Source organism: Ornithorhynchus anatinus, chromosome X2 (genome assembly GCF_004115215.2).
Source record: "Ornithorhynchus anatinus isolate Pmale09 chromosome X2, mOrnAna1.pri.v4, whole genome shotgun sequence".
In the NCBI taxonomy this organism is placed as follows: Eukaryota; Metazoa; Chordata; class Mammalia; order Monotremata; family Ornithorhynchidae; genus Ornithorhynchus; species Ornithorhynchus anatinus.
In genome coordinates this window covers 25,180,582-25,195,802 of record NC_041750.1, presented here as the reverse complement: position 1 = coordinate 25,195,802, position 15,221 = coordinate 25,180,582, and the positions used below count along the sequence as shown (strand labels likewise).

Here is a 15,221-nt window from a genome sequence, read left to right as displayed (position 1 = left end):
AACTTAACCTAGTGGATAGAGCATGGGTCTGAGAGTCAGAAGGACCTGGGTTCTAATCCCTGTTCTGCCACTTGTCTGCTGTGTGACCTTGGACAAGTCACTTCACTTCTCTGTGCTTCAGTCACCTCATCTGCCAAATGGGGAATGAGGCTGTGAGCCCCATGTGGGTCAGGTACTCTTTCCAATCTGATTAACTTCTATCGACCTCAGAGCTTAGTACAATGTCTGTCCCGTAATACGCACTTAACGATTGCACTCACACACAAACACACAAAAGAGAGTGATGCTGGGTGTTGAGTTTTTCCATCTTAGGCTGAAAACACACATTTTTCCCAAGGAAGCAAGAATCCACTCCCAGCCCTGGGGCCATGCCCGGGACTATTTCTGCTGAGAAAAGACAGGAATACATTGGGTCTTATTTTGGCCTATCCATAAAAATAGACTTAATTCTTTGGGATTTATTAAATACAGTCATACACACAGATGTATGCATACACACTCAGTTCTGCCATAACCTGCATTTTTCGCTGGCCCTTATGTGCTCAAGTGGTTAGGGAATTAGGCTATGTTCACACTTTCACGGAGCTATTCTAGGTGGGAGATGTGAAGAGAACGAGCCACAGCAGGAGACCCAGACAACTGTCCTACGGAGAGATCAAGTGGGGAAACCAGAAGAGAGGAGGGCAGAGAAAGGGTTTTAAGATAACGGTAAATGAAGCCTCTGACAACGTGAAAACTGAAAACTGGGAGTCAACTGCTGAGGATAAACCAGTAGAATAAACAGCTAGCGAGAATGGCACATCTTAATCAATCTCTCCTCTAAGAGGCCTTCCCCGATTAAACCCTCTTTTCCCCAACTCCCTTTCCTTTTTCATCACCTGTACACTTGGATCTGTGTCCTCTGAGTACTCAAAATTCACCCCTCCCTCAGCCCCACAGCACTTATCCCCGTAGCTGTTTTTTATTTATTTATATTAGTGTCTGTCTCCCCCTCTAGACTGTGAAATTCCTTGCTCACCGACTCTGTCGTATTGTTCTCTCCCAAAGGCTTGGAACAATGCTCTGCACAAAGTAAGCGCTCAATCGATCCCATTGATTGATTAAAGGAGCAGCTCTCTTTATGCAAAATCTTTGAAAGAGACACGAGGAGGCAAAATAATAATAATAATAGTTGGGGTATTTGTTAAACGCTTACTATGTGCAAGGCACTGAACTAAGTGTAAGGGTGGATACAAGTAAATCGGGTTGGACACAGTCCCTTTCCCGTAGTCCCTTTCTCACCGTCTCAATCAAGAAAAAACAACATTGTCAGGTGTTACAGATGTTAAGCACGACAACACAAGGGACAACTATTTTGCTTTCACAATGTGGCCCGGACAGTGGATCTCGCACTGGTCTTTTCAGCCATGCACATGCTCCTAGGCGAACCTCACTAGAGGTGGTGTCTTCTTTGAATACAAAGGACAACTAGAGAGAGGGAATTAGGAAACTTTTGTCCGACAACGTGAGGTTGGATGGATCTCCCAGGTCTGCCCCAGGATCTGTGGACAGTGGGTGTGGGGCAGGTGACCCTTTCGTCCATCCCCACCCACGAAGGGGAGAATCAGATTCATCCTGTGAAACGCCAGGGTCAGCTTCAGTGGAAAATAATCGATTCTATTTAGTTGCCATTGTTTTTACGAGATGTTCTTCCCCTCGACTCTATTTATTGCCATTGTTCTCGTCTGTCCGTCTCCCCCGATTAGACCGTAAACCCGTCAAACGGCAGGGACCGTCTCTGTTGCCGACTTGTTCATTCCAAGAGCTTAGTACAGTGCTCTGCACATAGTAAGCGCTCAATAAATACTATTGAATGAAATAGTGCTTCTGAAGGGGCACTGTAGGAATAATTCTGGTAACCTTCCGCCGGGGAAAGAGACTGCATCTACCCAATACGATGGAAACCCGCAATACCTGGGATAGTGCCACACTGGGTAGAAAAATGGTAGATTTCGGTAGAATTAAAGATGACAATATTCATTAATTTATTTAAAGTCTGTCTTTAGACTGTAAGCCTGTTGTGGGCAGGGAATTTGTCTACCGATTCTGTTATACTGTACAGCTATCTGCACACAGTAAGCACTTAATAAATACGATAGACTGATTGATTAATTGCTGATAATGACAGTGAGATAGAATCTATCCGTTCCCCAGACACAAGCAGAGAGTGAGACAGGCTTTCCCATAACGCCATCTAGTGAGCTAGCCAACTCTAATTCACGATCTCTCTCCGAATCTGGTCAATTTTTGTCAGATGATAATAATAATAATACTATTTGTTAAGCGCTTACTATGTGCCAAGCACTGCGCTAAGCACTGGGGTAGATACAAGGTAATTAGGATGTCCCACGTGGGACTCACAGTCTTAATCCCCATTTTCCTGATGAGGTAACTGAGGCACAGAGAAATGAAGTGACTTGCCCCAAGTCCCACAGCCGACAAGTGGCAGAGCCTGGATTAGAACCCAAGACCTCTGACTCCCACCCCCGGGCTCTTTCCGCTAAGCCACACTGCTTCTCAGTTATAATTGTGGTACTCACTATGTGTCGATTATGTGCCGAGCACTGTGGAAAGCACTGGGGTCGTAGTAATCACGGTAATAGCATTTATTGAATGCCTACAGGACGCATTAGTCTGTACCTAAGCATTTGGGAAGTACAAAACAAGCAAGGGACCCATTCCCTGTCCACAAGGAGCTTACACTCTAATGGGAAGAAAGGCATGAGAATATTTACAAACAGAATAGATAGAATCAATCACTGAATAAACAATGGAATAAAACATATTTGGAATAATTAAGGAACTTGTTAAGTGCTTACTATGTCCCAAGCCCTGTTAATCAGATTGAGCACCGTCCCTGTCCCACATGGGGGTCCCAGTCTTAATCTCCATTTCCCAGACGAGGGAACGGAGGCACAGAGAATTGAAGTGACTTGCCTAAGGTCTCACAGAAGACAAGTGGTGGAGTCAGAATTAGAACCCAGGTCCTTCTGACTCCCAGGCCTGGGCTCTATCCACTAGACCCTACTGCTTACTGAGGATAGGTATAAATAGGTTCTGTACAGAGCTCACGAATCTCCAGTGGTTGCCTATTCCTCTCCACATCACCCAGACACTCCTAACCACTGGCTTTAAGGTATTCAGTGATCACTTATCCTCCTTCCTCTCTCACTACATCCAGCTGACACACTTCACTCCTCTCAAGCCAACATCCTGTGCCTTATTCTAATCTTTCTCTCTCACCTTCCAATAATAGCAGTGACGATGATGATAATAATTGTGGTATCTGTTAAGTGTTTACTCTATCCCAAACCCTGCACGAAGCAATGGGGTCGGTACAGGGTAATCAGGTCCCGCTTGAGGCTCACGGTCTTAGTAAAAAGGACAGATATTGAATCCCCATTTTGCAGATGAAGGAACCGAGGCACAGAGAAGTTAAAAGTGACTTGTCCAAGGTCAAATACACAAGTGGTGGAGGCAGGATTAGAACCCAGATCCTCTGTCTCCCAGGCCCGGGCTCTTTCCTACATCCTACATCCCTTCTGACTGGAATTCACTCCCCCTTCATATCTAGATGACCACAGCTGGCCACATCTTCGAACTCCTTTTGAAATTGCATCTCTTCGAGGCAGCCTTCTCTGATTAATCTCTCATCTCGGTATCTCATTTTAGTTCAACTTCAGCACTTCTGGAATATCTAAGCAGTTAAGTTCTTTATCTTTAATATCTCTATTACTTCCTCCTATCTACTTTATGTACTTAAACGTGTGTCTCCCTCACCAGACTGTAAACATCTCCAGGGCAAGAAACTAATTCTTATTGCTAATTCTATTGTATTCTTCCAAGTACTTAGTACAGTGCTCCGCACACAGCAGGCACTCATTAAATGCTACTGATCGACTGATTGGCTTCCTAACAAGCCATTATGTTTAGACAGAATTTTCTTAGAAACTCCTAGAAAAGCAGGCTTAATGGATAGAGCAGGGGCCTGGGAGTCAAAAGGAGTCTAATCCTGACTCCGCCACTTGTCTTCTGTGTGACACTGGGCAAATCGCTTCACTTCTTTGGGCCTCAGTTACCTCATCTGTAAAATGGGGATTAGGACTGTGAGCCCCACGTGAGTCATGGACTGTGTCCAATCTGATTAGCTTGTATCTAATGATTATACAGTGCCAGCACAGAGTAAGCACTTAGCAAATATTTTATTTATGTTGATATATATATATATATATATAAAGATATGAGGAAGTAAAGAACCCATCAATTGCATTTATCGAGTGCTTACTGTGTTCAGGGCAGTTGGGAGAATACAACACAGTGGTATAAAGGCACGTTCCCTGCCCATGACAACCTTACAGTCTAGAGGGAGAGACCAGCATTAATATAAATTACTAAATCATTGATATGTACATAAGTACTTTAGAGCTGTGGGGACAGGGGTGGTGAATGAAGGGAGCAATGTTCAGTGATGAATAAAGGAAAGCATTGTCTTACGCGGGTATGACGTAGGCCTCGGTTTCTCCTCCTGGGGAAGGTTTCGCAGCAGCCCACGAGGACGCTTTCAGAACTACCTTGCGCTGACCGAGGTTTTTGAGCCCTGCCTATGTCAGGGACTAAAAAAGCCCAGAGAACTATTAACCGTTCCAGGTGGGGGAAGTCAAGGACTTAAAATAATTTTCCAGGATTCAGCCGCGGACCCAGTCCAAGGAGAGAAATAGAAATCAATTCCTCTGCTCTTCTTCCGCCTTAAGGTTTGATTCCTGCCCCCATCTAAGAGGGAAATTTCCAGGGTAAAACCACCAAACCCAAGTAGCATCAGCGAATCTAAGCACGGAACCTGTTAATCTCTGCCGTTGGCTGGCTTGCAGTGGCATCTACTGGTGCTGGATGGAATCTGTGCCTTTATAGATGGGTTTTGGTCTGCAGGACAACGTTCTTGCCTTTTTTCTCTTTTCATGGTATGCGTTTAAAGCCCTTCCTGACCTGCTTTCTAACCCCGGATCCCTCACTTGCCCCCCTCTCTGCGAGTTCGGGCAAGTCATTTCAGTTTTCTGCGCCCCTGTTCCTCATCTGTCAAATGGGGATTCAGTATCTGGTCTCCCTCCTATTTAGACTCCCAAGAGGGTAATAGACTGGGTCCGATCTGCTTAGATGGTATCTATTCCAGTGCTTGTCACATAGTAAGCGCTTAACAAATACAATTATTATTATTATGATGTCACCCCAGTGAGTCATCAAACCCACACGTGGTTCAATCTATCCAGTCCCAAGACGTCACCACATTCATTTTTCATTCGATCACACTTATTGAGCGCTTATTGTGTGCAGAGCACCGTACTAAGTGCTTGGGAAGGTGCAATAAAACAATAAACAGTGACATTCCCTGCCCACAGTGAGCTCACAGTCTAAAGTGGGGGAGACAGACATCGGTACAGATAGATGAAGTGACCGATATGTACTTCAGTGCTTTGGGGCTGGGATGGGGGAAGAGCGAAGGGAACAAGTCAGAGCAATGCAGAAGGGAGTGGGAGATGAGGAAAAGTGGGGCTTAGTCTGGGAAGGCCTCTTGGAGGAGATGGGCTTTCAATAAGACTTTTGAACCCTCCCATCAATTCTCACTGAAGCTCTTTTTCAGGCGTCATTTTCATTTTTTTTACGGTATCTGTTAAGGACTTACTTTGTGACAGGCACTTTTCTAAACGCTGGAGTAGATACAAGATAATCAGGTTAGACACAGTCCGTGTCCTTCACGGGGCTCACATTCTCAATCCCCATTTTACAGATGAGGTAACTGAGACCCAGAAAAGTAAAGTGACCGGTCCAAGGTCACGCAGCAGACAAGTGGAAGAGCCAGGATTACAACCCAGTTCCTTCTGACTCCCGGGTCTGTGTTCTAGCTCTGCTTCCAGTCCCGCTGCTCTGCCACTTGTCAGCTGCGTGACTTTGGGCGAGCCACTTAACTTCTCTGTGCCTCAGTTACCTCATCTGTAAAATGGGGATTAAGACTGTGAGCCCCACATGGGACAACCTGATTACCTTGTATCTACCCCAGGGCTTAGAACAGTGCTTGGCACATAGTAGGCGCTTAACAAATACCAACATTATTATTCCAGTTGCATAAACAATGAAAGCCAGAGCCAGACCCTTTTAAACTGGGGGGATAAGTTAAGAGCAGGAGGAAGGAATGGTGACCTGGGTCAGCCCAGCTGCCCACCCAGCCCAAGGCTCTGCCTGAGGCTAGACAACGACACCCAGACAACAAGGACAGGGTAACCCGGGCTTGAAGAGATATTAGTTCAGAAGGTTGTGTCATTTGAGCAGTTGAAAGATACGTCAGACTCCAGAACGCAAAACCCCTCAGCCTCATAATTTGTCTCATCACTTTCAAGTGCACATCCTCCACCGTGCAAACGATTGTCTTCTTCCAGGACGGTCTGAGTACTTAAAGCTTGGTGCCCTTCTGTGGCTGGAGAATCCATCTTGCCCAAGTCAATGGGGGCCCAAAAGTCAATGGGAGCCCAAAGTCTGTCCCTCTTCAGTCTTCTCTTGGACCCTTCTTCTTGGGTCTGTAAGTGACAGGAGAATGGAGTGCCCCTCTGTGAAATGGGAACAGGAGAGATGGGGAGGCGACCACGGCTCCAGTTTACTGAGGAATAGAGGAAAGGACCTTGAGAGGCCATCGGATCAATCCCTCTGCCTCCAGGCTGGGGCACATTAAAAGCACACTAGAAAGACTGCTGCCAACGAGGGGAGAATACGTCAACTCCGCTTCTGTTCCAGTGACTCACCACCCTTTCGACAGGGTGTTTTGTCTAACCTGGAGCCCTCTGGCTGCAGTGCCAGGCTCGTCCATTGCTAACCACAGGAGGATCCGTCCCGACTGTGATTGTTGGGGTAACTCTTTTTTCCTTAGCTCCCAGGTCCCTTGAGGGGCTCCTGGATTCCCCAGGAGAATTCGCCCTTAAACTGTAAGCTCTTTGCAGACAGGGAACAAGTCTACCAACTCCATCCCTAGTGTTTGGTCGGTGTTGTGCACGCAATAAGCATTCAATTTTTTTTTTCTTTTTTCTTCATTCATTAGTATTTATTGAGCGCTTACTATGTGCAGAACACTGTACTAAGCGCTTGGAATGTACAATTCGGCAAAAGATAGAGACAATCCCTGCCCACTGACAGGCTCACGGTCTAATCAATAATGTTGGCATTTGTCAAGTGCTCACTCTGTGCCAGGTACAATACTAAACACTGGGTGATTAGATTGGACACAGTCCCTCGCCCGAATAGGACTCACAGTTCAATAACATTTATTGATTGATTGATTGGAAGGGGCTTGGTCCTGTAGGCATCCTCATGGGCCAGCAAACTGCTTCTGGAGGAGGCCAGAGAGGACACAGATGGCTGGGCAATCAGTGTGGCACGGGACAACCTTCATCCATCAATCAATCAATAATATTTATTGAGCATTTACTATGTGCAGAGAACTGTACTAATCAGCATAGCCTAATGGAAAGAGCACAGGCCTGGGAGTCAGAGGACCTGGATTTGAATCCTGACTCGGCCACGTGTCTGCTGTGTTGTTGGTATTTGTTAAGCGCTTACTATGTGCCGAGCACTGTTCTAAGCGCTGGGGTAGACATAGGGGAATCAGGTTGTCCCACGTGGGGCTCACAGTCTTAATCCCCATTTTACAGATGAGGGAACTGAGGCACAGAGAAGTTAAGTGACTTGCCCACAGTCACACAGCCGACAAGTGGCAGAGCTGGGATTCGAACTCATGAGCCCTGACTCCAAAGCCCATGCTCTTTCCACTGAGCCACGCTGCTTCCACGCTGCTGTGTGACCTTGGGCAGGTTGCTTCACTTCTCTGTGCCTCAGTTACCCCATCTGTAAATTAAATCCTACTCCCTCATTCATTCAATCGTATTTATTACTTAGACTGTGAGCCCCAAGTGGGACAGGGACTGTGACTAACCTCATTAACTTGTATCTTCCCCAGCACTTAAAACAGTGCTTGGCTCATCGTAAACACTTAACAAATACTATTAAAAAAAACCTAATCATTTGCAAGAGTACAATATAACAGAGTAGGAGAATCTTGCTGTATCTCTAGGTTGTAAGCATAAAAGCCCACCGTGGGCAGGGAATGTGTCCATTTATTGTTATATTGTACTCTCCCTGGCACTTAGTACAGTGCTCTGCACCCAGTAAGCACTCAGTAAATATGATTGAATGAATACCACTGAGGATTAAGCTGGTTAGAATGCCAGCATCTTGTGGGAAGGGAGTGTTTGTCGTAATTCTTGTAAGCATTTCCCAAATGCTTAGTTCTGCGCACTGCATTTTGTAGGTTCTCAATAAATACCATGTGTCTGTTATACTGTACTCTCCCAAGCGCTTAATACAGTGCTCTGCACACAGTAATCAATAATGAATAAATAGGATTGACTGACAATTACTCCTACTAAGCTGGTGGCCCCTCTTGCCAAATTTAAGACAACCCCTGTCAAAGCACTGCCTTAGTTGGATGGGGGCCTACTTTAACTTTCTGTTGAAATGTTTTGGCACAAGGTTGTTTGCCTCCTTAGACTTCAAATTCCCAAGTTCAGGATTCTTGTTTGTATCCAGCCTCTGTGGATTCACACATAAAGAAAAACTCCCAGTGTTTTGCCTAGGAGAGTGGTATTTTGCTTGTTGAAATTGTACCGCTTGAAACCCACGAAACAACCACTTCATGGCTTTACTCCTTTCCCACAGGCCAGACCCAAACCACTAAAAAAATGTGAAATCCCTCGCTGATATAAAAACATCCGCCCATTAGACGCTAGACCTCCCCCCCCCCCCCCCCAAATTCTGGATTTCTCTTAAAAGGTCAACAATTCAAAGTTCAAGTTCAAAGGGGAAACTATTCTAGCAGCTCCATCAACTACCCTTGTCATACAAAAATCACGGTGTTACCTTCCACCTCTCTTCGGCACCCTTCATTTCCTTCTCCAGAACACTGACTGCGGAGCTGTGGTCTTGCTTCTCGGCCTTGAGTTTCTTTAGTTTAGCTGGGGGCTTCCGGAGTGGTTCCTCCATGTTGTTTCCCTGGAGAAACAGACCTTGACTGTGAACATGCGGAAGGGAAGGAAAGAGAGAGGAATCATACACCCACACGGGCCCACACCCTGATCGCTGAATCGCGGGATTCTCCAGCTAAGCTGCACACAGGAGACACTTCTGATTTAGCGGTGAGAAAACCTGCTTCTATTCTGCTGCCTCCTACAGCACCATCATTATCATCCTTTATTCATTCAATTGTATTTACTGAATGCTTCTGTATGCAGAACACTGTACTAAATGCTTGGGAAAGTACAACACAACAACATACATATTCAGTGCGGCTCAGTGGAAAGAGCCTGGGTTTGGGAGTCAGAGGTCAAGGGTTCGAATCCCGACTCTGCCACTTGTCAGCTGTGTGACTGCGGGCAAGTCATTTAACTTCTCTGTGCCTCAGTTACCTCATCTGTCAAATGGGGTTGAAGACTGTGAGCCTCACGTGGGACAACCTGATGACCCTGTATCTCCCCCGGCACTTAGAGCAGTGCTCTGCACATAGTAAGCGCTTAACAAATACCACCGTTATTAATAATGTTGGTATTTGTTAAGCGCTTACTATGTGCCGAGCACTGTTCTAAGCGCTGGGGTAGACATAGGGGAATCGGGTTGTCCCACGTGGGGCTCACAGTCTTAACCCCCATTTTACAGATGAGGGAACTGAGGCACAGAGAAGTTAAGTGACTTGCCCACAGTCACACAGCCGACAAGTGGCAGAGCTGGGATTCGAACTCATGAGCCCTGACTCCAAAGCCCGTGCTCTTTCCACTGAGCCACGCTGCTTATTATTATATTCCCAGCCCACAACGAGTTTACAGTCCAGAGTAGGAGAGACAGACTTTAACAGAAAAAAATAAACTACAGAAATGTACATAAGGGCTGTGCAGCTGGGAGGGGAGAAGAACGGGGGGAGCAAGTCTAGGCCATACAGAAGGGTGTGGGAGAAGAGAAAAGGGGGGCTTAGGTAAGGCCTCCTGGAGGAGGTGTGTCCTCAATAAGGCTCTGAAGCACGGGAGAGTGATTGTCTGTCGGATTTGAGGAGGGAGGGCTTTCCGAAGAGAAGCAGCGTGGCTCACTGGAAAGAGCACGGGCTTTGGAGTCAGAGGTCATGGGTTCGAACCCCGGCTCTACCACTTGTCAGCTGTGTGACTTTGGGCAAGTCACTTAACTTCTCGGTGCCTCAGTTACCTCATCTGTAAAATGGGGATTAAGACTTTGAGCCCCACGTGGGACAACCTGATTCCCCTGTGTCTACCCCAGCGCTTAGAACAGTGCTCGGCACATAGTAAGCGCTTAACAAATACCAACATTATTATTATTATTATTATTATTTCCGGACCAGAGCCAGGACGTGGGCGAGGGGTCGGTGGCGAGTTAGGCGAGATCGAGGCACAGTGAGAAGATTAGCATTAGAGGAATGAAGTATGTGGACCGGATTGTAGTAGGGGAATAGCGAGGTGAGGTAGAAGGGGGCAAGGTGATGGAGTGCTTAAAAGCCAATAGTGAGGAGTTTTTGTTTGATGAGGAGGTGGATGGGCAAAGCCTAAAGTTTCCTGAAGACTCGGGTAACATGACCTGAACGCTTTTGTAGAAAAATGATCTGGGCAGCAGAATGAAGTATGGACTGGATACTTCATCAATCAATAAATCGGTGGTATTCATTGAGAGCTTACTATTTGCAGAGCACTGCTAAGCTCTTGGGAGAGTATAACAGAGTTAGTAGATACATCCCTGGTTAATGAATCAAAGTCATACAGCTGAGAAGTGGCAGAGCCGGGATTAGAACCCACGACCCTCTGACTCCCAAGCCCGGGCTCTTCTAGCCTGTGAGCTCCTTGTGGAGAGGGAATGTGCCTACCAATTCTGTTGCACTGTACCTTCCCCAGTGCTCTGCACACAGTAAGTGCTCGATAAATACCACCGATCGATTAGCCGATGCTTTAAATCATTGCAGGGGACTTGCCGTGACGTCTTCGGCGCCTCTGTTTCGTGATGCTTGACTCCGACCCTGGATTATTCCTTGAACAATGAGTTCCTCCAGGATGTCTGATGAGGTCTGCCTCTCCCATCTCTGCAGGGGCTGTGGCTTCGAGATTAATCTGCCGATTGCCGGATCTTGAAAAAGACAAACCAACAAAATGCCAGAAAAAAAATGAACAAGTGTGGAGACTGTAAGCTTGTTGTGGGCCGGGAACGTGTCCACTAACTCAGTTTTGCTGCACTCTTCCAAATGCTTAGCACAGTGCTCTGCAGACGGTGAGTACTGAATAAATACAATTGACTTATTGATTGATTGATTGTTACTGACGCTAAAACCAAAAAGAACAATGTCTAACTTCGCTGGTGTCAATTCCCTCTTAGCTCTAATGTTGCAGTTAAACACATCATGTGGTAACTTGGTAATTCTGTTTTTAAAGATCCCTTTGAGCTGGTTCAGATTTCCCAAACGATCAGAGTGAAGGGACTAATTAACACAATGCATCCTCTATTTCATAGCCCCTTATTAAAAAAAACAACCAACCTCTCAAGTGCCGCTCTGTTCTACTTTATTGTTATAACAACACTTGGTCCTATGCACAGTATTGCCTGCACTAATTATGAAACTCGACTGCTACTAAGAATAAGCAATTCTTCTGGTAAACCCTTCTGAGTCGCAGTTTGGTTTCTCTGCTTTGGATACAAATGATAAACAGCGTGATGTTGCCAAGACATTTCTAGTTTTGCAATCCTGAGTTTACAATTACACCATCTGCTCAATCTACATTAGGAAGAAAGAGTCTCTGGACCAGATCAGAATTAGATTTCCATGTCACCCACCAATCTTTCGTGAGTGGCGTTAGAGACCACTAGAAAGACACTTTTTGTTTTTTACGGTATTTCTTAAGCGCTAACTCTGCGCCAGGCACTGTACTAGGCGCTGGATTAGATAAAAGCTAATCAGGTTGGACACAGTCCACGTCCCACATGGGGTTCACAGTTTTAATCTAATCCCTCTTTAACAGATGAAGGAACTGAGAAATTAAATGACTTCCCTAAGGTCAAAGAGCAGACAAGTGACGGTGCCAGGATCAAAATCCAGGTCTTTCTGACACCCAGGCCCGTATTCTATGCATTAGGCCATGCTGCTTCTCGGCTTTGCTTCTCAAAGATCCCTTTGTAATTTGCCCAGATAGAGAAGAGACCTTCCAAAAATCATCTGAACTTGCAAATGAGGTATATTTTGAAGCTTTCTTTCAATATTTACTCTGCTCATTTATTTCGGTCCATTGCGATTTAATTTCAGTTCTCCGGGATGATATTTCACAGGGCACCAAGAACCGAGCTGTCGGAAATTCTGCCGAGGAGCAATTCTGCAGGATTTGTCCTATCTCCGCTTGGCGGGGATTCTGTGGAAAAAAATCCTTAGCTTTACTGGTCAGGAAGACTGAAGTCCTGCTCGACTGTGGAAAAGATACCCGCCACCCCAAACCTGAGATTGCCTCTACCTGAAGGTGGTCAGGAGTCTTGGGCGGCCATCTTTACTGGCCCCTTGTAAGGGATCGTGAATAATGACACTGCCTTCCTTATAACACCTTCTTCAGCAATTGTTTTTCTAATTACCAGCGAGACACTTTCAGCCCATTCACAATTCAGACGTGAACAAATCCTCTGCTTCTGAGTCCATTAGAAGGTTTTGTTTACATCTCGAAGAGCCAGTTGCCCAGGTTACAGTAATTAGAGGCGCCTGGAACACCACAAGACATCTCAGTCTATTTGAATGACTGTCATGAGGACTCCCTTTAGCTCCGCCTGCCAAGTCTTCAGTTCGGCCATACGGCAGTTGGAGATGCAGCCAGCTTTGAGCCATACTGGCTGCCCCCTGGCACGTAGAGTTACTTTCCCTTGGGAGACGGCCATCGTGTTTTTCTTATAATTAGTTAAGGAAGAAAGGAAAGAAACCGGAAAATTCACTGTACTCTCTCACTAGAGCAGAGCGGGAGACAAGGTCAACCTTAACTAGCTTGCCAGGCTTTCCCAATACTCTTTCTTCCTGCCTCGACCTGACCCGTTTATTTATGTGCCCACCTACTCCATGGATCAATCAGTCGTATTTACTCAGTGCGCACTGTGTGCAGAGCACTGTACCAAGTACTTGTGAGAGTATGATATAATCAAGTTGGTAGACATGTTCCCTTTCTTCAAAGAGCTTACAGTCACCGATGTTGATTCTGGTCTGACTTTCAGATTGTAAACCCCTGTTTGGGTCAGAGACAGAGTCTAATCGATCCTCCAGTCTGCGGTTCCCCAGAACTATTCTGTGTGTTCTGCACCTCATTGGCACTTAATTGCTGAATGAAGGAATTTTTTTTTTAATGGTGTTTGTTAAGCACTTACTATATGGCAAACACTCTTCTAAGTGCTGGGATAGGTACAAGTTAATTAGGTCAAACACAATCTCTGTCCTAGATGGGGCTCACAGGTTAAGTAGGAGGGAGAACAGCTATTCCCATTTTACAGTTGAAGAAACTGAGGCACAGAGAAGTAAAGTGACTTGCCCAGGGTCACCCAGCAGGCTATTGGAGGAGCTGGGATTAGAATCCAGTTCCATCTGACTCCCAGGCCCTTGCTCTCTCCACTAGGCGATATTGCTTCTCAAAATTGCAAAATATCCCCAGCCCATCTGACGACCAGCAGAAAACGCAGAATGCAGATGTGCAGGGTCGTCTAGGCTGTTGAGTAAGATGCTTCACTTTCAGTGGTCAGTAGCAGCCAATCAATCAATCTATGGTATTTATTGAGCATTTACGATGGACAGGGCACTATTCTAAGGGCTAATGAGAGAACAACAGAATTAGCAGATACGCTCTCTGCCCATGAATGAGTCAACACAGAGAAAAGTCACACACGTTGGCCCAGCACACATCCCAGGGTGCTAAGAATGCTGGTGATGGAGATGAATGAAGGGTTATCCAAGGGGACCAGAGGGTTTTATTTCTTTCTATTAATGTTTGTCTCCCCCTCTAGACTCTAAGCTCGTTGTGGGCAGGGCATTTGTCTGTTTACTGTTCTATTATTCTCTCCCAAGGGCTTCCTAGAGCGCTCTGCACACAGTAAGCTCTCAATAAATATGATTGGATGAATGAATGAATCTGCACCATCCTTTCCCTCCCACACCTGCTACTTCACTAGTCCCAAGGAGGTGAAGGTAAAAGCCTCTCTGGGCCTCAGTTTCCTCATCGATAAAATTGGGATAAAATGGACAGCGAGGCTTGTGAGGGACAGGGATTGTGTCAGATCTGACAATCTGTAAATTGCATATTTCCTAGTGCTTCCCAGTAACCGTTTATTATTATTATTATAGTGCCAAAGTTTCAGGACAAAAGCATAGTCCAATCTAAAAGTGCATCTTTTCCTAGTTCAATCAACCAGTGATATTTATGGAGTGCTTATTGGGTGTAGAGCACGGTAGTATAAAGTAGACAGAGTCCCTGCCCAAAAGGACCTTATAATCTAGTGGGGGAAAGGGAGCTAAGTTTTGTGTCATCCGGGACAAATAGGAATAGCAAAAAAAAGAGATGATAGCCTAAACCAGAGGTAACACGGAGGACATCTGTCCGGGATCAGTCAAGTTCAATTTCAAGTTACTCATGAAGGGATTAAATACAATTTCTCATGCCAGTAGATGTGGGTAATTAAAGATAGGGGAAATTATGCCGCAGGATTGGATTGCAAGTCATTTCTAAATAACACATATACTAGGACTTAATTAGTCCTTCTGTGTGAAATTTGAAGCTGATATTTTGACTGTGTTTTTTTTAAGAGCCACATAGATTTTGAAGAGTTTAAACAATGTAAATTTCTTTTTTCAAAATATTTTTTTTTTAAAGAGGAAGAATCAAGTCAAGCTACACCACCGCCCATCCAAAAACGATAGGCATTGACTCATCCATCCATCAACCGACAGTTGTCAAAGACAGTTCGATCGATCAATCAATCCTATTAATTGAGCGTACCGAGCGATCAGGAGAGTACGATGCCACAGAGTTGGTAGACACGTTCTCTGCCCACAGCGAGCTTACAGTCTAGATGGGGAGACTGGTCAAGAA

The 15,221-nt window shown here is 45.6% G+C and overlaps 1 protein-coding gene across 2 annotated transcripts in view; it reads right to left on the bottom strand.

Moving 5' to 3' along the window:
- Positions 1 to 6,080: 6,080 nt before the first annotated feature.
- Positions 6,081 to 15,221, bottom strand: part of STMND1 (stathmin domain containing 1) — a 112,432-nt gene continuing 103,291 nt past the window's right edge. For both annotated transcript variants that reach the window (XM_039910549.1, XM_039910550.1), the window contains 3 exons: positions 11,099 to 11,250; positions 8,995 to 9,126; positions 6,081 to 6,605 (listed from right to left, as the gene is read on the bottom strand). In XM_039910549.1, coding sequence (XP_039766483.1) covers positions 6,336 to 6,605; positions 8,995 to 9,126; positions 11,099 to 11,250 — 554 coding nt within the window. In that variant the 3' untranslated portion in view covers positions 6,081 to 6,335. The remainder of the gene's footprint in view (positions 6,606 to 8,994; positions 9,127 to 11,098; positions 11,251 to 15,221) is intronic.